Source organism: Alternaria infectoria, assembly GCF_024043175.1.
Source record: "Alternaria infectoria strain BMP 0036 chromosome Unknown scaffold_17, whole genome shotgun sequence".
Lineage (NCBI taxonomy): Eukaryota > Fungi > Ascomycota > Dothideomycetes > Pleosporales > Pleosporaceae > Alternaria > Alternaria infectoria.
This window is the reverse complement of record NW_026250706.1, coordinates 306,470-328,564: the sequence shown is the minus strand read 5'-3', so window position 1 is coordinate 328,564 and position 22,095 is coordinate 306,470. Positions and strand designations below refer to the sequence as shown.

Here is a 22,095-nt window from a genome sequence, read left to right as displayed (position 1 = left end):
CTATATGTAATCGACATGTAATACCTCCAGTTACTTGCTTGCATGACAGCGCCATCTCCGAATCAACCCTGTACATGATCGTAGACCCGCGTAGACGTGAAACCACCCCAGATCCCACCAACAACCCACATCCATGTCTTGCCACGCCTTTGACAGTTCTCTCCGCCGGGACCAAGGGTGTTCTGATCTATTTACCCAGGTGGCTGCAGGTACAACGAACCACCCGACTCGCGGATAAATCCGTGCATGTTCGATCCTCAAATCGCACATGTCGATAACCTACCCGTTATCCCGTCAACCACACAACCGCTCATGCGAGATAGATTAAGCTTTGTCTAGCACGATCCAGATGGCCCCAGTCCGCAGTGAAGGGTCTCTTCCCATGCGCAATGCAACAGCGGTCCGACGGGAACGCCGTTGGGCGGTTGCAAACATGTCTTTGCATCTCCGGACGATCAGCCATCGTATAGCGGGCGTTCCTATAGTACTACTGCACATGGTTTTTGGATATGAAGAAGTTCGGGACCGACGTGCGAGGCTCTGAATGACTGGCCGGTGGTTTGGTTGGCGACTCTGCATCAGGGGCCTGGTTCGTGGCGCCCTGCATAAATTGAGATGCAATATGGGTTCGCAAAAGATACTGAGCTTGATGATGCCTATGTTGTTGTTCAGCGTTCTTTCGGCCCGGTACCGAAACGGGAAAGTCGCGAACTGCAGTTCCATACTTGGACCACTATAGGCTACCGCATTACACATCTCGGATCGAGAAGCTAGCGAGTTGCTAACCCTTCGTGCATCGCCGCGGTGCAAAGTGGATGACGTCCGATAAATGCGTGCTTCGCACATGGTGACCTACGCATTGTTCTCAATGGATGCGGCGCACCCCTCCGTCTTCGCTTGGAGGTTTGTGGTGGGGATGTACTTCAAGCTGAGCAGAACAGGTTAATTCTCGGCATACTGAACCGTGCTGTGCGACGGATTGGGAACATTTCAGTGGTCCCTTCTTCCGATTCCCGTTGCCCGCAAACAGCCAAGCATCTACTCAGCTGTTCCGGTTCACGTGACTGCAACACTGTTATCACAAGTAAATGTATGCAGTCATAAACCCTGATCTCACGCGTCGCACAGCGTCCAAGGTGCATTTCCGGAAACATGGTATCTGGAGCGAAGTTGCCGGGCGCCTGCCACTCTCCAAACTCCGCAAGCAGGCTGGGTATAACCCCGGAAGCGCTCAAGTTCGCTATCGCGGGGCAGCAGGATTTCCGCATCTCACCGTACGTTATTCATTACGGGGCTACCTGAGCCCTGCCACTGAGTCAAGCTTCAAGTGGAAAGTTGGCTGTCACATCGCTCCCGCGTTCCTCAGCTGGCAAGCGAGCGCCCGCCACGTCATGCCATCACAGTAATGTGCAGGGCGCCTCGCTGACCAGCTACTCAGCCATCTCACTGCAGATGTTCTTTTGCAACGGTACCAAGAGTGACGTGGGTACATGAAGTCAAGACACGCCCAGAGCAGGAATGTCGATCAGAGCCAATCCGACCTGCAGTCCCGAGAACCGGTCTGACAGCTGCATCGCCGCATGCGCCGCGGGCTGAATGATGATGATCACCACGATGATCAATATCGAATTCCTTCTCTGATGCAGAGTAGCTTTCCAGAAGCGGACGATCGAAACATGTCTGCCGATCTATAATCACTTCTAGGATGTGACCCTGATGCATGAAGCATAAGTGCTATCCTTGGCCTTAACGAGACAGGACTAGATCTCATGCTGCGAAGACCCGAACGCTACTAGGCCGTGTGTCCTGAACGGATTTGCGTTGTTCAATCCGTATTCAGCTCGGGACGAAAGAAAGCAATGGTTAGCCAGTGTACAGTGTAGCAGTATTCGCTGACCAATGGATTCGACTCGGAGGCATGCATCGAGGATACGGGCAATGGTCCAATGCGCTGGCAGAAACGCTTGGTCGGCGAGGATACGCCAGAATGATATGCTCGGAGAATAGTGAGGAGGTCCGAACGCGCATCTGCAAGGCCGTAAGCAGCTATTCCTGAAGCGCACTCAACAGTGGCGGCTGCAACCGCTGGTCGCAGCCTTGAGCGTAATACAGCCCATATTTTCTTTACGATGATTAAGTTTGTGGCTTGTAACGATACGACAGCCTTATGGCGCGACGAGGAGTTGGCGGGACGGGGAGCGATTGGTTCGGTTTTGCCTGGCTGAATAGTTCACAGGCATCGATGGTCGCATCTTACATGATGTTAGCCTTGCAGTAGTTTTCGATAGTCCTCGATGAGACGACCAGGGCTGCGGATTGCTGTCTCCATAGGGCAGAAAGTATGGCCGCCCGTTGCGCTAGACCTTTTGCTATCCGTGTATGCGATAGAGGCATGGGATACCAGTGGATGAGGTACGTACTGCATGAGCTCCAGCCACAGATGTGGCAGTTGGCTTGATTATGACCGAACCCGAGGCCGTCGAGCTGCCGTGCTGTATGTACAACGACCTCATTATCGTGGCGGCTAGCTGCGGATAGGGGGATCCGTGCTCTCCCATCGAATCCCAGGAGAATGGAGTCTTTTCGTAATCCTGATGCTGATGATAACGAGGTGCTACCCGTGTAGCGTTCAGTAGTGTACCAGGCGTACGGCAGGGGCGTGGCATGCAAGCGATGCTAGGTGGTGAGATCATATATTATTAGCCAGATCGGCCGGTATGCTTGCATAAGCCGGCTAGCCAGGTCGGGCGACGGGCGAGATGTGAAGAACGCTGGGGCGGGGCGGAGGGATTTGGGGTCTCAAGGGGCGGAGGGGCGGAGGGGGCAGCTGTCCCGCCAAGGAACGCGGGCATAGCGGGGCATTTTCTCCGAGACGCGAAACCTTGAACGCGAGCAACGCGAACGACGCTGACGCATATAATTTCAATTCGCAATGGCTGATGTAGCCAAAGGTGGGAGGTGAGTACTGCAGCAACTCTTCAAACTATAGCTAATCATCTGGTAGTGGTCCCGAAAGTATGCCTCCCAACTTCGCCGATACGCTCACACATCTCTGACAGCCTCCCAGCGAACCCTCGCGGTATACCCGTTGCGCCCTTCATAGACCGGGTTCGAAGTCCCTCCGCCTTTGGGATGCGTGGATCTAACATCAGCAGGTTGAGGACTATGTCACCGACCGCGCAGATGTGGAGAAGACCATCAACAACTTCAAAGAGATGATCTCGTACGCCCAACCCAGCCAGACACCTCCTTATAGATAGCGATACCTAATACGCCGCCCCAGAAAGTACCAATTCATGCAGCAAAACACCCAACGGCGAGCCGCAGGTCTCAAGGACAAGATCCCCGACATCCAAAAGACACTCGAGACAGTGCGCTTCCTGAAGTCGCGGAAAGACGACGCAGAGCCTCTCGAGACCACCTTCGAACTCAACGACACACTCTACGCCAAAGCTGAAGTTCCCCCTACCGACGAAGTCTACCTGTGGCTCGGCGCCAACGTTATGCTCTCATACTCCATACCCGAAGCCGAAGAGCTGTTGCAATCGAAACTGTCGACCGCGAAACAGAGTCTGGGCACTTGTGAGGAGGACTTGGACTTTCTACGTGAACAGATCACAGTACGTATTCTCCAAGTGGTCTGGAGAGTATGCAGCTGACACAATTACAGACACTCGAGGTCGCCTTCGCGCGGGTTTACAACTGGGATGTTGCACAACGGAGGAAAGAGAGGGAGGGAGGCGAGTCGACAGAAGAGAAGAAGGGTGCATCGTCGAAAGAGTGAGGGTTAGAGTCTCTCTTCTCTCACTGCACAGAAAGGGAGCTCATGTAGCCGAGCGGCGCATGCGACGAAATGTAGAAGCCAGTTACACAAGGCCATGGCGACAATGAGAATCTTCATGAACAGCTTCGAGCCAGATGCGTGCAGAACGTGAAGGCACGCTTTTTGTTCGTCAATTTTATGTACAACTAATAAACCTTCCGACCATGCGGAAGACAGGACATCAAGCCCCAACTAACGATACTATTAACAACCATCTTCCCTCTTCGACATGGGAACACAGCCACCATTACCCATGCATTACCGCGTATCCATACATCGATCCAGCTCAGAGGGTAATCTTGACACCACCCGCCGCAGTCTCAGTAGCATTCATAGGTGCCATGCCTTTGCCAGTCTGCTCCTTGACGTACTCGTTCATCATCTTGGTAATGGCGACCTGGCCACCCCAAGTAACGGCGGCAACCATGCTGTCAACCTCCTTCATGGTCATAATGATCATACCCTTGGGGGCCTTGACATCACCGTATTTGTCAGTGCTGGAGGCTTTGGTCTCCGCACGGCGCTCCGGTTTGGCGGTCAAGGTGCTGTTTGAGGCGGAGCCTTCAAGGGCTGGCTTCTCACCTTCGGTCGATGGCTTCTTCTCACCCTCAGTGGACGGCTTTGCTCCTTCAGTAGCTGGCTTTGCGCCTTCGGCTGTTGGCTTCTCGGCCTCAGGTGTAGGCTTGAGCTCGGTTGGGCTAGCAGCGGCTGCGGGGGCCTCACCGGCAGGCGTCAGACTAGAAGATGTAGCAGGCTCTGCAGCAGTGGGCGTCTGTCCCTCTGCAGCGGCGGGCTGAGGCGCGGCAGCTTGAGGGGCTTGGGCGGGCTGAGCGGCTTGCGCACCGCCCATCATCTGCATCGTAAGGATGTACTCTCCATCAACTTGGCGGACGGGAACGGCAATGCGCATGTTGGTTTGGTCGAGAACGGCATTGGCCTGGATTGGGGTGAAGGTCGGCGCAAGAAGAAGCTGAGCTGCGACAGGGTTGTTGCCGTTGGTAGGTGTGCCCTGCTGTGTGCCCTGCGGTACGGTCTGCGGTGTGCCTTGTTGGATCTGGCGGGCGACCTCCTGTCTGAACTCGTCGCGGCTGAGACCACGACGTTGGGTAGCGGCTACACCAGCGGCTCCACCGAGGTTCCCTGTTGCACCTCCGGGGTTCTGGAGAACACCGCGCTGGGCAACGGCGACAGCGACCTGGCCAGTAGGGGGGACTCCCATGGCTTGCATCATCTTCTGGATACGGACAGGGTTGACTATATCTCTGTTAGCCTCAGATGCGAATGAAAGGAACAATGACTTACGGGGCATCTGAATGACAGTGACTTGCTGGTTCAGATCCGGAGTGACGGCAGCCAGGTTGGTTGTGACCGAGTAACGGTAGTCGTTGACTGGGGCCTGTCCCTGAAGAGCAGCAAGCATACCAGAGTCAACACCATCTTTGACATCGACGTTCATGGTCATGGGCTGAGTAGCACGGGTAGACATCCTGAAGCCATCCTGGAACTCGTTCTCTTGCAGACCGGTACCCTGGATTGCAACTGAGGTGCTGCCGTCACTACCGAAAGGAGTGACCAGAGTGTTGGTTTCAACAGTCTGGCGGCCAACGACCATATATTCACCGTCCATCTGAGTACGCTTGACCATGCGGACCGTCATGTCAGTGGTGTTGACACTCCTCATAGTCTCCTGAATCATCCAGGATTGACGGTCGGGCGACAGCATAGCCACGTAGGTGTTGTCCGGCTGCACCGCAGCGCCCTGCAAGTTCTGCATGGTCATGGCCATCTCGATCTGGCCACCAACTAGATCGGTAGCGCCATTTGTGCTGATGATCATGGATTGCGGTGAGACAGCGACGAAAGACTGACCAGTCGTTCCTGTGACCTGGTTGGCGGGGATGGCGGGTGTTTGTTGATTAACGATTATCTGTTGCTGTTTCTGGGAGAACGTCTCGACCCTGGAGCGGTCGGGGAATTGGAATGAGTTGAGTTTCATCTACGTCCATTAGTCTGATGCCATTGGGGCTATCCGCAAATATGGATTACTTACGTCGCCATTGAGATTAAGGACTTGGTTGTAGGACACTTGTTGCGTTTGTCCCGTTTGAGCGAACACCTGTGTACAGCTCAAGAAGAGAAGAACAATGGAAGAGACAGTGCCGGACGTCATGATTGTAGTAACAAAAGCCACCTGGGCTTGGAAAGTATTAAGTAATAAGATGGAAAGAGAGATTACTAAAAGAAGAGCGAGAGAATGGCGGAGCAACTGACCAGACTTGCTGCAGCAGAAAGGTACTCGAACAGTCAATTGTGGCACAGCAGCTTATTATGAACTTCGCGTCTCGTACCATGACTTCGGCTTTTGGTCCGGCGTATCCCGATCCGGTCAATGGGGTTTCGTGTCGTGCTCCAAGAATTGATGGCAAGATGTTCCGGAGTGTGAAGTAACATAGCCTTCAGGCATTCTGAACCCCTTCGGACTGAGGAGGCCCACACAAAACTTGCTATGGCTTCTTGATACGCCCGTGTCACTTGACGAGACCTGTGTCCTTACAGGTATGGTGTCGGCCAAGAGATTGCTCGACTGACGGCAATGCTTCTTTTCGAATCTGGTTTCAAACGTCAGGCAGGACGTTTAGTTTGCGCATCTGGGACGGATTTGCCGGAAAGCTTAGCCCTAGTGACTTGCGAGACAACTCGACTGGTGGCGATACGGTGCTCGGGTAGTGAGACTAATATGGACATTTGTATTCATGTGACAACAACGAGAGGAATCAATGCGATGCTCACAAGTCGGTATAAAATCAATGGCGTCGAGAGAACTGTTGGTTTTCGTCTCTTTCGCTGCGCTGCCTGCAGCAGCCGGTGCAAGTGCCGCCACAGTGTTATCGATGCAGCTTCAAACCGCGGGGCTAGTCGCAAACGACCGTTCGTGAGGCTTGAAGAATACTATGAGTAATTACGTCCAAAGTTTATCGCTCGCGCATCGCATCGTCAAACGACGATGTTTGGAGTGGTGTTTCGCGAATGCAATTTGTCGCACGAAACGATCGCCCTCGGCTGCCTAGGCTCGAACTAGTCCCAGAACGATAACCTAACGATAACCGGTTAGGTAAACGTTTGCAGCAGTTTCCCAATCCGACAGAATTGTTCACATTTCTTACTATAGTAGAAGCTACGAGGCTGAGAACTATTGGTAGCCGCGTCCACTGGGTGCCTTTACACTGCCACTCGAGAAGGTGGCCTTGTACTTACCATCCATGGCCTTTGATCTCTGCTTGCTGCTTATGCCTGTCCGGTCCGTGGTAGGTTGCGCTGCCATGAAGCTATCGAATTCATCATCATCTGCATCGCCTTCCGCGGGCTCGCTGTCGTCCTCCACTTCGGCTTTGGCATTCTCCGGTGCAGGTTCCGTTTGAGGTATGCGTTCGGGTACCTTCTTGTCGCCCTCGCCTTCATCTTCATCATCCTTTGGTGCAGGGTTGGTAAAGGGCTTCGATGCCAAGACACGGCGCCTTAGCTCAGCCATCTCCTCTTCATCGTCTGAAGATTCTGGAATGTTATACGGGTTTCGCGGGTCAACCTCGTCTTCTTCCTCTCCATCATCATCTTCGTCCTCATCCTCATCCTCATCTGATTCGTCGATAACCCGCCGATTCATGTTTCCACCCGCCCAGACATCCTCTTCCACGCCATCCTCTTTCTCTGTGCGACTCGTGTTGTATTCGCGTTCTATTTTCTCTAGCCAGACTTCCTCAGCCTTCTTGATTTGTTCTTCGTTTTCACACGCCATGTAACGCTTGAGCAGTGCGGCATTGATGTCCAAGAACGCTTGACCATAGGAGAAAGTCGAGAGGATCGACTCGGCCCATTCAGGGTGTCCAGTGATATAGTAACAAGCCGCCAGAGCTTCGACACAGTTCAATCGCCAAGGACGACCGTAGTTTGTTGGATTCGCGGCGACGAGGTACGGAAGTAGGCGTTCGCATTTGCCACCTATCCTGCCAAATGGGACTTCGTCTATCCTCTTCCAGCTGGCTTCTACGACCGCAGCGCCGTATTGCTCCATCAGATCCTTGTCTTCGCGACTCAGTATCTTCTTCGCCTTCGGACTGACCACTACACCAGCAAACTTCTGCCCTACGTGAAGCTCGCGCATCATGCCCAGGCGCATGAGCCTCTTGCCAGAGCAGCGTTTCGCATCGCAGTGTCCGAGGTCCCAGCATGCGGCTTTGAACTCGGGCTTCGCAGGTCTCGGGTTGGCGCCGTCGTTCTCATCTTCTTCTGCATCTGATGCGCGGCGGGGGCGAGGAGGCGCGCGTGCTTTCGCCGGGTTTCGAAATTTGTTGTTGCCCTTGAAGTCTTTCTTGTGGCGGACCATGGTGACTTGCTGGTAGGTCTTGAAATAAAGGTGTTTTGCGGTTTGGGGCTGAGTGAGTTGCAGAGTGGCGGGGCAAGAGTGAGTGGAATAACATTTGAACATCGTAATCGATAAGGCGCGCTAGTGCAATGACGTTGTTTGATCAGTTACGCGCCAAAGGTGGATCGCGTCACTTAGCCCATAAAGTATCGCTGCATGGAACTCATTGTGCAGATCGCGGCAAGTACTTCATTTGTGCTTTACGAGTTCGTGGATCTGGCAGCTGTGTCGCGAAAGCTATGAAACACCAAGGCTCGAAATCTCCCCCATTTCGTTCTTCTGCTGTCCACCAAGAGAATACGCAGCCTTCCACCTCATCTTGACACTGGTCCCTGACCCTCTTTGCACGTTAGTTACTCGGATGTTCTGAGTAATGCCAAACTTTTGGTTCGGTCCAAGGTTGACACCAGATTGTGGCTCCAGCTGTAGTTGCGCGCCCTAGCGGTTGTTAACTCATAACCCTGCATTCGTAGCTATAAAACTTACCTTAGACGCCGCCAACAGAAAGGTCAAACCGGAGATTGGAAGTGGTGTATTATTCGACACCCGCGATTGAATCAGCAGCGTGGTGTCCGATTCTCTCGAAACGTTGAAGAGGACATTGATACTCGTGTTGGTAACGGAGATCTCCTTGGACGTATCAGGTACAGATGAGGCAAAGTCCCACTCATCGTCATCGTTCGCAGCACTGGTTTGTGCCAGGTTAGTCGTCGGTGCAGACACCCCGCCTCCTAACAGGTCGACAGCACCGGATGCAGGTTGTGGTGGTTTGATGGACTGTTGGTATTGGAAAGGCGATCCTTGCCGTGGTGTAGAAGTTAGGGCCGCAAAAGGATCAGGTGTCCTAGCTGGTTGCACTGGGGGAGGAGAGAATGCAGATTGAGGAGGGGACGTGATTGGGGATTGCGTAGGCTTTGGCGCTGCTGTGAAGAGATCGGTGATAGCTTGGTTGGATGCCTTTTGCGATTGTGGCACAGCCATACCAGACATGCCCAAAACTAGTGAGCGTTAGTAGACGGATACTCATTGTGATAACATGACTGACCTGAGCCGTTTGAGCCTCCCAAAGATATGCTGCCTGATTGTCCATATGTATCTCCGCTTAGAGACAAGCCCAGCAAATCGTCCTCGAGAGCATTGCCTGCCGCAGCTGGCTGTTGGGAAGTCTGCGACGATCCTGCTGTCTGAGGCGCGGGCTCTGGGTCGCCGAAATCAATCAGGTTCAACGTGTTGTTGGGACCCTGTGATACACCAGCACCACTGCGACCAAGTGTACCTTGAGGAATGTTATTCGCCGCCTCGATGTCGCCTTTCTTAAAAAGCTTGTATCTCTCTATTGTCCGGTGTATGCTATCGTTGATTTCGAAGAGCTTCGCTACAGCTTCGTGGTCTTCGGAGTCCTCTTCGCACATCTTCTGGATCTTCGGCTGCGCGTTTTGGAGAGCGTTGGCAAGTTCCTGTCATCTGGTCAGCCAATGTCGCTTGCCTACTACCTCACTTGGCATACCTCAAAGACGTCGCCCTCTTTGATCTGATCGCCCGGCTTGTAGCCCTGTAACATCTCCTCGAGTATCTTTGCCTTTTGCTGTATTCTTCCTACTTCTTCGGCAGCCTTTGCGCGCCAATCCGTTTTGTTCCTGGTATCGTATCCGGCCATGACTTTCATGAGCTTGTTCGCTTCTTGCAGATCCGCGGGTCCACCACGACGAATCAACTCCTGAAGCTTCGCGGACTGTGCCTCTCGCTCTTCTTCGGCCATTTCTTCTGCTGATCGGAGATTCTGCGCTTTGTCAGCCATATGCTTCGACCGGCAGGATTGCGGGTACGTACATCGCTAGGGTTTAAGACGGCGGCATCTTCCTTGCGCACTTCGGGAAAGATGTAGCCCTTGTAACTCAGCAGTCTGTGCATATCCCTTATGAAGCCTAGGTCGTCCTTGTACCGCGATGTCTGACATATCGTCTGCCGCCATTCTTCTATCAGCTCGAGGATCTTGTTCTGCACACGCGTCGAGTGCACAGGTGGACGTTCGGGGAATCGGCGGACGAGCTCATTGAGGAATTCCTTTGTGCTGATCTGAAGGTGGAATGGGTAGCCGCAGTTCTTGACGCAGATGTCTAGGAGCTATCTTGTGGTGAGCTATATGGTGTCTGAGGCGGGGCAGCGTGGGCGTACATTGAGCGCGAGGAGTGCCACGTTCTGGTTGCGGTGGTTGACATAGTGTACGATGGTAACAGCTGCTTCCCGGGGCCTGAGACGCAGTTAGTCTGCTGCCGGTAGTGGTAGCGTGGCCTGATCTTACGCGGAGCCTTTCTTGCTGTTAATCAGGTCGGAGATCTCGAGGTTCAGGGCCAGATTAGGCTCAAAGTTTTGCGGATCGCAAGCTTGTACTATTTTTTGCCAGGTCAGTTCTGCCTTGCACGGGCGTGGCTACGTTGTGCATACGTATGTAGCGCTGCAGTGGTGAACTGGGTGCCTCTCCGAATGCGCCGTAACGATCCCGGGCGGCCATGCGCGCAGACGCTGCCTCCATTGCGCCGCCGGAGGATTTGGTTGCTGAGGCTCTAGGCTAGGAGAGGAGGACGATTCCGAGGTTCGAGAGGGTAGGGACGCGTCCGTCGAGGCTGGTTGTATCTGTAACCTATGTTCTTAAGAATTGGTGGGGATTGGGATCGCGGCAGCTGTCCGCCTACTTCGCATGCCTTGGCGCCACCGCAGCTGCTACGTAATGCGCCTCATTTCACATGTTTCCTCGAGTCTCTATGTCGACCTATGTACGCACATGCATGGTCAATGGGTTTCACTAGACACAAAACTTCATTTGTAGTGTCTATTTCCATCGTCTGTTTTTGCCAACCCTGAAGGACGACTATTCCGCTACATGCACGTCTTTTTGCTCAAATCATCCAGTAATCCGTGATCAGATACGTCGCGTATCCAGCAATGCCTGCCAGTACAGCCTGGGTGCCGTAGAAACCAACAATTCTTCCGGGCCCCTTGGCTTCGTTGATCATCAAGCCAAGCTCAGCGTGACTGACACGGAATGCAAACAGAGCTCCAAGTGCGTAGTTTATGTAGGACCTGATGAACGAATTAGGTGGGTTCTGTGGTCCTGGTCTGGTGAGATTACCTGTTGGCTCCGTTGAGCTCAGCGAGAAGTGCGATACCAAGGACGAGGGGCACGTTCTCAGTGAAGTTTAGCTGCGCGCGTGAGGCAACGTAGAGTGGATCAGTGGTGCCTTTCGACTCGTCCGATTTGTCACCCATGAAGCTGTCGTCAACGTTAGTGAAGGGTTGTTACGAATGAGCAGCTTATCCTACGTTTTCGAGGTGATACGGTGGTAGACAATGCGATTTTGGAGGAAAAGGTAGTAAGCCGCGAATGGGAAAGCCCATGTAGCAGTCGCAGGAGCGAGGAGCGGCATTGGGACGCCGAGACCAACTTTGGTAGCCATGCTTGATTCAGGGACAGAGAGGTAGTTGACCATCGAATTGAGCCAGCGAAGGAGAGGACTTTATAAAGTTGTGGGACCACGGGGTGGACTCAGTGGAGCAGGGAGAGCGGATGAGATGCATTCCCGAGATACATGGATCTCGCACTATGTCGTCATTTGGGGGCCTAGCGCACATGTACGAAGCGGCCCGACCAGCAATGTTGGTGCATTGTTGATGCGGTAAACCTCGAGAACATTCGGGAATATTTATACATGATAAAAGTACATATGGATGAAGACAATTGGTTATTCCGGCAAGGTATAGTATGGTATGGAGACGCTAATGCGAAATTCTGCATGCCCATGAGCTTTTCTTCCTCGATTTTGCACAGAATGCCCACTGCATGGGGATCAAAGATTTCAAACTCACTTGATGAGGTGGATGCGCCTGAATATGTCTATACTTCTACGAAATTTGATAGAGCATGTTTGAGGGATCATCGGTTCTGGATGTTGTTAGCTTCACGTCTATGCCACGGGGAAGAACGTCCGTACTGGCTTCATGTGCTCAGCATCATTTTCCCTGTTGTCGTCTCGCACTTCCTTCAGCATTTTGTCGATGCCTCGCTCGTTCAAAGCTCGCTATGTAACAAGTCAGCTAGGTCCTAGGCCAAGCATCGAGCCGGCTGCGTGACTGACCGAAAGACACTTCTCATACTGCTCGAATATCGGTTTACATTCATCGGTTGTAGCAGTGCCTCGCAAGAATTCTGCACGTTGTCAGAATGCGTAGGTAGTTGTACTTGGTGCCTAGTTGATGCTCTGCGTACTTTCGCTGTACCACTTGAGGAAGCAGTTATCGTAGCGTCTGGCCTGTGTCAGCGGGTTGCAGCAACAACACCAACAACGCGCACGCTCACTCTTTGACTTCGTTGCATTCCGGTGCTAAGGAAGCGGACATGTTGGTGAAAATACAGATGGTGGTTGAGCAATGGCGCTGATCCGCATGACTGGAGGCCGAGGGTCTGGTGAAGGTCGCGCGGCTATCGATAGGGAAAGCGCGCTAGCGAAGATCATTGAAGGTTTCTTTCTCTAAACACTTGCGACACGCGCTTCCTCTCCACACCAACCCTACCTACGACATCCAAGCGAGACGCCACCGTAGACCGCGTCATCGAACACCCCTCGGAGGATGAGCGCACACTAAACCCGCCATGGATTCCTTCAAGACGCTCCAGACAGAAATCGCGGCCGCCCTGAAGTCGACCACCAAGTCTGCCTCTCTCATAGGCGGCGCGGACATTCCCTTCCAACGATCGCTGAACCCGGACGCTGGCACGCAGCTCGACGCCCAGAATGCGCGCCTCCTTCATCTCGCGCAGCGGCTTCTCGAGAATGCTGCTGCGAGCTCGGACGCTGTAGGTCCCAAGCTGCCCGACGTCGAAGCCATAGACGCCAATTGGAGGGGGGTTGTTGATGTCATCGACAGCTTGCTTGAGAAGGCCGACACCAGTCTCGATGAGTACACGGGCGTTGTGAAGCGCTTGAGTCCCGCGACGGAGCAGGTAAGGAGCGCGCACACGGAAAGTGAGGCGCATCATCTAACGCGTCCGCAGGCACCTGTGAAACCACGCCCCAACATTGCCGACAAGAAGATCATCGCGAAGCCGCAGCTCAAGTTCGAGCATGCGCCTAGCAACACCGAAACTGGCGGCTTCCGCCCGTTAGTCACATCCAAGCCGCATGCGAAGATCCCGCTAGAAGAATGCTTGCAGACATTCAAGGACAGGCGCGGACGGGAACAATACCCCCACCCATACCAGGCCGAGATCGAAACCTACGAGTATCCTTCGACCGTATACGAGCACTCCGAGCCGCAGCAGTACCCTCCCTTCGAAACTACCACCGCAACCTTGGTCGATACTCCTGAAGCATTAGCTACGATGCTCTCCGAGCTAAAGACTGCAAAGGAAATCGCCATCGATCTGGAACACCACGACAACCGCTCATACATCGGCATGGTCTCACTAATGCAGATAAGCACACGCGATAAGGACTGGATAGTCGACACTTTGAAGCCCTGGCGGCGGAAGCTCGAATGCCTGAACGAGGTGTTCGCCGATCCCAGCATCCTGAAGGTTCTACACGGTGCATACATGGACATTGTCTGGCTTCAGCGAGACCTAGGACTATATGTCGTTGGTCTTTTTGACACGTACCATGCTGCTAGGGCCCTTGGTTACCCTGGTGCCAGTCTGGCATATCTACTCGAAAGGCATGTCCAGTTTACGGCCCAGAAACAGTACCAGCTCGCAGATTGGCGCGTGAGACCGCTCAGCAAGGAACTCTTCGAATACGCACGCGCTGATACCCACTTCCTCCTATACATATACGACAACATGCGCAACGAGCTAGTCGAGAAGTCTGACTTCTCTAACCCAGACAAGAACAAGGTCCAAGATGTACTTCAAAAGTCGAAAGAGACGGCCTTGCAACGCTACGAACACCCTGTATACGATACCGAGATGGGTCTTGGAACTGCTGGTTGGTACAAGCTCGTCTCACGCACGCCTGTGCAATTTACCCCCCAACAGTTCTCTGTCTTCCGCGCCGTTCATAAATGGAGAGACGACCTCAGCCGGAAAGAAGATGAAAGCCCGCTTTTCATTATGCCCAACCACGCCGTATTCACCATAGCTCGTATGATACCTGCGGACAAGGTTGCGCTCTTCAACGCAATCCAACACGTATCGCATATCATTCGAGCGCATGCAGATGAGCTTGTAGCTGTCATTGCCAAGGCTAAAGAGGAGGGTGTCAATGGACCGGAGCTGCACAACGTGCTCCAGACGATTGCCGACATGCAGAGGGCGGAAAGGGCCGAGTCAGACGCTGCGATCAAGGTAGCAGAGGTGACTGCAGCACCAGCTGTTGAGGCCTCTGTGCCTCAAAGCACTGTAGCAGTTCCAGCTACCCGAGCTTCCTCTTCAGAATTTTGGGGCGAACTTTGGAAGGCAAACCAGGCGCCACAACAGCCGGAAATACCAACCATCGACATCGGACTTGCTCTACCATTACCACCTCTCACCGCCCAAGTATTTGCTGATTCAAATGGAACGGCCCAAGCTACACCAAAAGCAGAGAAGCCACAGCACACCTTTGTGCCGAAAGAAGAGAGACCAGCCGAAGACCAACGAACCGACACATTCGTTGTCAAGCATCTTGGTGGTCGCAAACGAAAGCGAGGAGACGCGGTAGAAGACGAGTCGACCACTGCCCCGGCCCTTGATCCCATGACCAACGACGAGATCATGCTAGACGCACCTGAAGAGACACCGGATGCTATCCGCGTACGTGAGAAAGCCGCTAGGAAAGCGGCACGCAAACAAAAGAAGAAGGACGATGCTGCTGCCCATACCGCAGGTCTCAACCACAGCGACGAGCCTGCCTTTGACTACGCGAACGCGAAATCAGTACTGCATGCCGAAGACGGAGATGGGAAGAAGAAGAAAAAGGACAAGAAAAAGAAGAACTCGAGCTTTGCGCCCTTCTCAGGTATGACGGATGCACCCAAGGGACTGCCGAGGGCGCAGAAAGAAGTCGCAGGACGTAGCAAAACCTTCAAGTCATAGACGTGGGAGCTTGAACAGTCGAAGTGTAATGGAGTGCTTTGCATCTTTGCGTTCTTGTACATATACCTGCATCATGATACCAACCTATTTCTCCCGGTGTCATCAGAATTCAAAGAGATCTGCCCTATGGGGCCAATGCATTGCTACTTGATTAATGCTATGTTGACACTGTAATCGCTGTGAATGCTCTGCCGTTATCCGTGTTGTTGCCACGCAACGCCCTCCATGGATACGTTCCCGTCAACTATCCACATCAGGTCTAGCGATAACCTTTGCGTGTTGCTTCCGACTCATGCGCATGTAACGAAAGCGCACACAAGTTGCTGATGATCCAAAGCTATCCTCCTCCATCACTCATTAAACAACCTGTCCATGCAAAGTCCGATAGAAAATACCGAAGTTACCGGTTCCATCCTTGCCACCATCCGGTCCCCGTACATTGTCCAGAACGGCAAACACAATCTTCTCGAACCATCCTCCCTGAAACTCCGGTTCGCGTAGGACCTCAAGAAAGCAATTGGCAACCTCTCCTGGTGGGTTGGAATACACGCCACAGCCCAACGCGCCCAGCACAAGCTTCGTGTGTCCGTGTCGAGCAGCAACGCGCAATGTGAGGCGGACGTTGTTCTTGGTATGAGCCCTCGCGCCGAGGTGCTTGAATGTACTACCATCGTCTGACAGAGGTGGTTGACGGAGGGCTGCAACGCTGATGACGGAAAGCGCAGGGAGATCCATGGGATGCGTGGACTCGAGCAGTTCATGGCCGTCGGACATGGCGTTACGGATGATGACAACGTTGGGTGAGTATATAGCGGCGAGAGCGGGGATTGGGTAGTATTGCTCTCCGTCTAGCGTGAGGTAGAGCGACGAACGGTAACAGAGACATTCTTCTTGAGCGAGAGCCCCTTTCTGCCAGCCGCCGCCGGGTGATCGCTCAGAAGCGAGGTTGAGGACGGCAACTGGACGGGCTCGCATGGGCTCAGTGACTTCTCCGGTTTGCTTCCCGATTTCGGGGTCTTGAAGTTTTCCAGGAGCGTCCTCTGTGGTGGCGTCCTGCATTGGGGCATCGATGTCGGACTTGGGAGCGATCGCAGGCTTGTCGTCCTCCACATCCACGTCCGTTTTCTTCATGCTACAATGCTGACGGACGGTATGGTTGGGCTCAAGCTGTATTGCTGCATCAAACGAGTCCATGTTGAGTACTTCGATGATGCATGGTTTCTTGATGCCCGGGCACCGTTCTTTAGGGAGAGTAGACCCATCTTGATGATTTATAGTCTCGAGAGTGGCCCACTCGGCATTGAACTTGGACGGGACTTTCGATAGGATACTTGGGAGAACCGACTTGGTCTCGTCGGCGACTTGTTTGAGAGCCATATTGCGTCGGCGGTTAGGTGCGCGGTTGTGGTTAGACATGTTGTGCTTTGGACGATTGGTGTTGTGACGCTGGTAAGGTTCACCGGGACGAGTGTTTTCTGTTCGAGAGGGACCCGGTCGTGATGACCCCGGCTTCTTGAGGAAGCCGAGGATTGAGCTTTGTTCCATGATTTTAGGAAGGTGAAAGATGAGGGTAAGAACTACCACCAGCGTTGTCTAAGCAGAAAGCCGCCGCTATCCCAATGTACTTCCAGGTGAATGTTGTTTGCACCACTACTCCTTTGGTGCGGAGTGCTGGGAACCGGATAGTGGACGCTTTGAATGATCAGACGCTATCACATTAACACCGTGAAGGCAAGGACTAGATATACACCAGAACTTGGACCGAGTAAGAGGGATGCTGACAACGGACAGCGCAAGCAACTGGATCAGGCAGCAGCAGGCAAGGGAAGCGTAAACTGGCTAGGCCTATTTTGGAGTGCAAATCAACATGGGAGGTTACGACCACGAAACGAGCAAACCAAATACAGCGATAGAGGTGCACCTGCATACAACTATGGCAATGACAGCAAGAGTTGGACCGCCTTAATATATTAATGTAATCTATGTCCTATTTGCTAAGGCACTAGTCTAGAAGTAGTTTTTTCTATTCTATAATTTTATAACGCTACTACCTACTTAAATAGAAAAGTACTATAAAAGCTACTAACCTAATTTTATTATAAAGCTCTATTACTACTATTTCTACTAGTTCTACTTTTACGCGTACTATAAGCTAAAGCTAGTAACTATCTAATTTATTATCTCTTTCTTATATTTATATAAGTTTTCTAGAATTAACTTTTTATAATTTATAAGCTATAGCTTTAAGTTTAGCTTCTTAAGTAAGGCCTTAAGTGCGTAAATCTTATTTACTTAATAAGTTTAGCTTAGAGCTATAGTAAATATTAGTATACACTTATATACCTAAATAAATTATATACTATTACTAAAGTTCTATAATAGTAGTATATTTATTTTTACTCTACTTATAAGCTTAAAGTACTTATATATTTATTTACTAATAGCTTTAATATTAGAAATAGCTTTTATTAAAGTATTAGTATAGCTTAGAAGTTTACTTTAAAGTAATTAGTTAGAATTTAGAAAGCTAAGTATATTTATTTCTACTAAAAAAATAATAAAATACTAAATTTACTATTAATTATAAAGAGAGTTTTAAAAGTTTTAATTACTTATAATTATAATAAAGAAAAGAAGAGAATAGTAGAAGGCGCTCTTTTATAAGTACTTTAAGCTTTAACTCTAGTTCTGTAGTATAAGCTATTATAAGACTTATTATGTATTTATTATAGAGTTATCTTAGCTACTATAGTTAAATATAGAGATAACTATTCTAATAAATAGCTCTAGTAAACTACTATTATTAACTTACTAACTTACTAACGTATATACCTAAAGTCTCTTGTAATAAGACTTTAAATTTGAGCGCGAGCCTACAAGAGTCGGACCGCAACGCACATGTGCGTGCAGTGGTGCGCGCCAGGGTGTCTTTCAGCCCTACAGCGGGCCAGTGCGTCTGCCCCACATTCGCGTAACCGGCGATCATGTGCGATTTGCTTGCTGTTGCTCTTCCACACAACAACAATACCGTTGTAGACTCCACCAACATCCTTTACCTGCAGTCCCCGATGTAATTCTGGCACCCTGCTCACCGGCGACATGCCTACGCAACTGGCGAACCCATCCCCGAAGCGCAAGCGCGATCAACCCCCGCCTGTCCCGCTGCTCAACACGGCCCTCGCCCTGCGTCCCGCATCAGCACCGCCACGAGGCAGTCCCGCGCCCTCATCAGGTCCCGATAGCCCACGAAATGTAGTCGCAGATCAGCTGCGAGGTATGAACCTCGCTGCACTCGCGGCAATACCCATGTCCCCGCTCACGCCAACCGACGATGTGATACGCAAGAAGCCGAAGCTCGATGCCATGAGGGTAGACAGCGGAACTGCATCAGATACATATACCATCCGCGAGAGTTTCAGCAGCTATACAAACGGGGAGGACTTGGATACTGTCGCTGTGACGACTGAGCTGGACCTCTCTCGGGTGATACCAGAGACCCCTCAGGCGTCGCAACCCCGCTTGTTGCCAGATATCGCTTCTTTTGCCCAACACACCAGCTTCGTCTCATCGCCTATATCCACGACCCTGCAGTCGAATGCAGCTGCAAAGCAGAAGTCGCGCGCGCAAAACCCCTCTTCTTCGCAACCCCGCCCTCGGGCTAGATCGCCGTCGCCCTCAATGTCGGCTCTCACGTGGCGAGATAGCGAGATCACGGGACACTTGGTCGATCCTTCGACTGACCCAGATGATGACGGTACTGGACTCAACGGGATTGGCTTCAAGCCTACACCAGCATTAGCCTATGCGAGGTCGCAGAAGCGGCGACAACAGTTGACCGAATGGAAACTACGTGAGACTCGCGAGGCGAGAGCGAAACGTAGTGAGAGACGGCGAAGGGGTTTGCGAGACACGCCTTCGCGGGAAGTGATAGTTGAACGGGAAGTTATGCCTGTCAACAAGATCGAGACCACAAAGCGGACGGTCAAGTTTGCTGTATGAACTGTCGAGGGGAAGTAATCGTAATTCCGGAGAAGTGTAACAAGGTGGGTAAGCCCAAACATGGATAATGACCATCTCACGATACTTATGATACGAGCCATGGGCAAGTACACGTTGAATTAGCGGCACGTTTGGAGTACGGCGTAACAAGGAATCCTTTCGGTTTACTATACGGTTAGCATCATTTTTCGGGCGTTTTGTTCACCTATAGCGTTAAGAAATCCACTCTCGATTACCTCTTACCGTTTTGCTGATTGAATTGGCCGCAACATGACTATGGGCACAGCGCGGCCTTAAAGATCGACCTCGGGAGTGTGCCTATCGAGCTCAAGCACGTGTCAACGCGAACCCCTGCGCGTCGTCCGGTCCTCATCTGTCGCATTTACTGAATAAGACTGAATACACGAATTCGCGACGGATAATCACTTGTGAATGTTCCCTTACCCACATCCTCCTGTTGCACAGGTACGATGTTCTATTCAGATGCTTATTCGTAGCTGCCGCTGGCTGATCCATGCCGCGTCACCATCATCACCGTTGCCGCGCCCTTCCATACCAACCTTCGTCCTTCGCACCACCATGACCTGCGACATCACTTGAACCTGACGACGCTTCTTCATTCCTCACACTTGATCCAAAACATACATATAAGCGGCACAGCCTTTTTGAAGGAGTAAACATGATGACGCGGTGGTTGCGCCTTGCCTCGGTGCTACCTTCTGCACTTGCGCTCACACCCAATGATCCGGCTCACCACGTAAAGCAGGTAGCAATCATAGGTGAATCCATATCCCCAGAAGATCCATCGCAAATGCTGACTCCAAGAAGGTGCAGGTGCAGGTGGCTCATCCGCTGCGTACCATCTCGCGCAATATGCCGCCGAAGCAGGCATCCCCACAAACATCACCGTCTTCGAACGCAACGACTACGTCGGCGGCCGCACAACGACTGTGAACCCATGGAACGATCCGACGATATCCGTAGAGCTGGGCGGCAGCATCTTTGTACAGAGCAATCGAATAATGGTGAAAGCCAAGGAGGAATTTAACTTGTCCACTGCTGGAGCACGAGATCTCGCAGCGCAAATGGAAATGCCTGATCTGGGCATCTGGAATGGACAAGAATTCGTTGTAGTGACGAAAGCAGGTGATACTTGGTGGGACAAGGCGAAGCTGCTGTGGAGATATGGCGCTGCGCCGCTCTGGACCAACAGGCTGATGAAGAGTGCCGTGGGCAAATTCTTCGAGATGTATGATGAGCCGGTGTTTCCATGGAAGAGCTTGAGTGACGCCGTCGAGCGTGTGGGCTTGTTGGAAGCCACTGGAGTGACAGGGGAACAGTACCTCAGGACGAATGGAATCGGGGAAGCGTTCTCCAGAGAGATTATCCAGGCCAGCACTCGGGTCAACTACGCCTCGAACTTGCCTTATATTCACGGATTGGAGACAATGGTTTGCATGGCAACAAATGGAGCAATGCAGATTGAAGGAGGCAACTGGCAGATCTTTGCGCACATGCTGAAAACCTCTCGCGCCAATGTCCACCTCAACACTTCTATCGCCCAGATCTCGAAGCAGCACGATGGCAGCTATGAAGTTACCACAAGTACCGGCCACACATCGGTCTTCGACGATGTCATCCTCGCATCCCCTCTTCAGTATTCGGATCTTGTTATCGAACCTGCGCCACAGCACATTCCCGATGAGATCCCCTATGCGAAACTGTACACTACACTATTCGCGTCGCCTTTCCGATTGGACCAAGAAGCTTTCAACCTTGGGCCTGAGACACCCGTACCGCAATACGTTCTTACCACGCTACCCCCGTCTGAGGTCCCGGTGGATGGTGTCGGGTCGCCCAATTTCTTCAGCATATCCATATCCGATGCTGGTATTAACCCAGGATCTTCCCCGCTTCGGTTGGAATACATCTACAAGATCTTCTCACCCGCCCGTGTGAACGCCACCTTCCTCTCGCGCGTCCTTGGCCAACATGTCTCGAACGAGGAAGCCGAACACGGGGACGTGAATGGCACGGTGAGCTGGATACACCACAAACTATGGTACTCATACCCACGGGAATACCCACGCATAACATTTGAGGAGATCAAGCTAGACGACGGACTGTGGTATACCAGCGGAATCGAGAGCTTTATCAGCACCATGGAGACGAGTGCATTGAGTGGGAAAAACGTTGCTAGACTGATCAGGGATGAATGGGTTGCCCAGGGCGTTGATGACAGTTATGCGAACGCTCGGAAAGATGGCACCGACGAAGAGCTGTATCAACAGGAGCTATGAGGATTGCGTCTTCCGAGCACTATGGCAAGCCACGTGGTTTGAACTTTAAAAGACTTGCATGAACATTGCTACGCGAGTCTGCCCCCATTACTGATTAAGCGGTCACTTCGGCGAGGTAGCAGCACAGACGCTACGCTTCAGGCTTGTTGGTATTCGGAAGAGCGGCATTAGTCTCTTGCTCTGCATTTGGCGAAGCTACTCTTCAGTCTAGCCACGTTTGACATCCTTGGGGGGATTCTTCGACACTGATTTGAGATGGCACGATCATTCCAGTCCAATCGGCTTGGATACCGTTGTGGAACATCTGGGACGCTAAGGAATTCGAGATCTCGAAGCTACGTCAACCACGTGAGATTAGCGAGGACCCGCCGTCTTGTTTAGCCCGGCGTGGAGTACTGGCCCTGGATAAATGGTTTTCGAGAATTCCTCCCTTGACATGCACGTCTTGCTTGATCACATCGATATCTCGCAAAGTACTAGATGCAAT

At 52.1% G+C, this 22,095-nt stretch overlaps 9 protein-coding genes across 9 annotated transcripts; 4 read left to right on the top strand and 5 right to left on the bottom strand.

The window, feature by feature from the left end:
- Window positions 1–2,932: 2,932 nt before the first annotated feature.
- PRF1 (peptide chain release factor 1) lies at window positions 2,933–3,784 on the top strand (the record flags this gene model as incomplete). Its single annotated transcript, XM_051499903.1, has 6 exons — window positions 2,933–2,958; window positions 3,005–3,015; window positions 3,068–3,108; window positions 3,156–3,223; window positions 3,284–3,620; window positions 3,671–3,784. The coding sequence occupies 6 exons, from the start codon at window positions 2,933–2,935 to the stop codon at window positions 3,782–3,784; spliced, it is 597 nt and encodes a 198-aa protein (XP_051349916.1).
- Window positions 3,785–4,109: 325 nt separating this feature from the next.
- Window positions 4,110–5,993, bottom strand: J4E92_008551 (uncharacterized protein; the record flags this gene model as incomplete). The annotated part of the gene is made up of 3 exons (XM_051499902.1): window positions 4,110–5,077; window positions 5,126–5,819; window positions 5,874–5,993. 3 exons carry the CDS (start codon window positions 5,991–5,993, stop codon window positions 4,110–4,112), a joined length of 1,782 nt encoding a protein of 593 aa, XP_051349915.1.
- A 1,020-nt stretch (window positions 5,994–7,013) lies between these two features.
- On the bottom strand, window positions 7,014–8,204 carry J4E92_008550 (uncharacterized protein; the record flags this gene model as incomplete). The annotated part of the gene is made up of 1 exon (XM_051499901.1): window positions 7,014–8,204. The coding sequence occupies one exon, from the start codon at window positions 8,202–8,204 to the stop codon at window positions 7,014–7,016; it is 1,191 nt and encodes a 396-aa protein (XP_051349914.1).
- Window positions 8,205–8,480: 276 nt separating this feature from the next.
- J4E92_008549 (uncharacterized protein) lies at window positions 8,481–10,776 on the bottom strand (the record flags this gene model as incomplete). Its single annotated transcript, XM_051499900.1, has 8 exons — window positions 8,481–8,681; window positions 8,730–9,241; window positions 9,289–9,700; window positions 9,751–10,023; window positions 10,074–10,367; window positions 10,419–10,494; window positions 10,546–10,633; window positions 10,689–10,776. 8 exons carry the CDS (start codon window positions 10,774–10,776, stop codon window positions 8,481–8,483), a joined length of 1,944 nt encoding a protein of 647 aa, XP_051349913.1.
- Window positions 10,777–11,140: 364 nt separating this feature from the next.
- J4E92_008548 (uncharacterized protein) lies at window positions 11,141–11,698 on the bottom strand (the record flags this gene model as incomplete). Its single annotated transcript, XM_051499899.1, has 3 exons — window positions 11,141–11,324; window positions 11,374–11,514; window positions 11,565–11,698. 3 exons carry the CDS (start codon window positions 11,696–11,698, stop codon window positions 11,141–11,143), a joined length of 459 nt encoding a protein of 152 aa, XP_051349912.1.
- Window positions 11,699–12,891: 1,193 nt separating this feature from the next.
- On the top strand, window positions 12,892–15,309 carry J4E92_008547 (uncharacterized protein; the record flags this gene model as incomplete). Its single annotated transcript, XM_051499898.1, has 2 exons — window positions 12,892–13,242; window positions 13,294–15,309. The coding sequence occupies 2 exons, from the start codon at window positions 12,892–12,894 to the stop codon at window positions 15,307–15,309; spliced, it is 2,367 nt and encodes a 788-aa protein (XP_051349911.1).
- Window positions 15,310–15,666: 357 nt separating this feature from the next.
- On the bottom strand, window positions 15,667–16,686 carry J4E92_008546 (uncharacterized protein; the record flags this gene model as incomplete). Its single annotated transcript, XM_051499897.1, has 1 exon — window positions 15,667–16,686. The coding sequence occupies one exon, from the start codon at window positions 16,684–16,686 to the stop codon at window positions 15,667–15,669; it is 1,020 nt and encodes a 339-aa protein (XP_051349910.1).
- Window positions 16,687–18,408: 1,722 nt separating this feature from the next.
- J4E92_008545 (uncharacterized protein) lies at window positions 18,409–19,308 on the top strand (the record flags this gene model as incomplete). The annotated part of the gene is made up of 1 exon (XM_051499896.1): window positions 18,409–19,308. The coding sequence occupies one exon, from the start codon at window positions 18,409–18,411 to the stop codon at window positions 19,306–19,308; it is 900 nt and encodes a 299-aa protein (XP_051349909.1).
- Window positions 19,309–19,987: 679 nt separating this feature from the next.
- On the top strand, window positions 19,988–21,608 carry J4E92_008544 (uncharacterized protein; the record flags this gene model as incomplete). The annotated part of the gene is made up of 2 exons (XM_051499895.1): window positions 19,988–20,087; window positions 20,137–21,608. 2 exons carry the CDS (start codon window positions 19,988–19,990, stop codon window positions 21,606–21,608), a joined length of 1,572 nt encoding a protein of 523 aa, XP_051349908.1.
- Window positions 21,609–22,095: the final 487 nt, after the last annotated feature.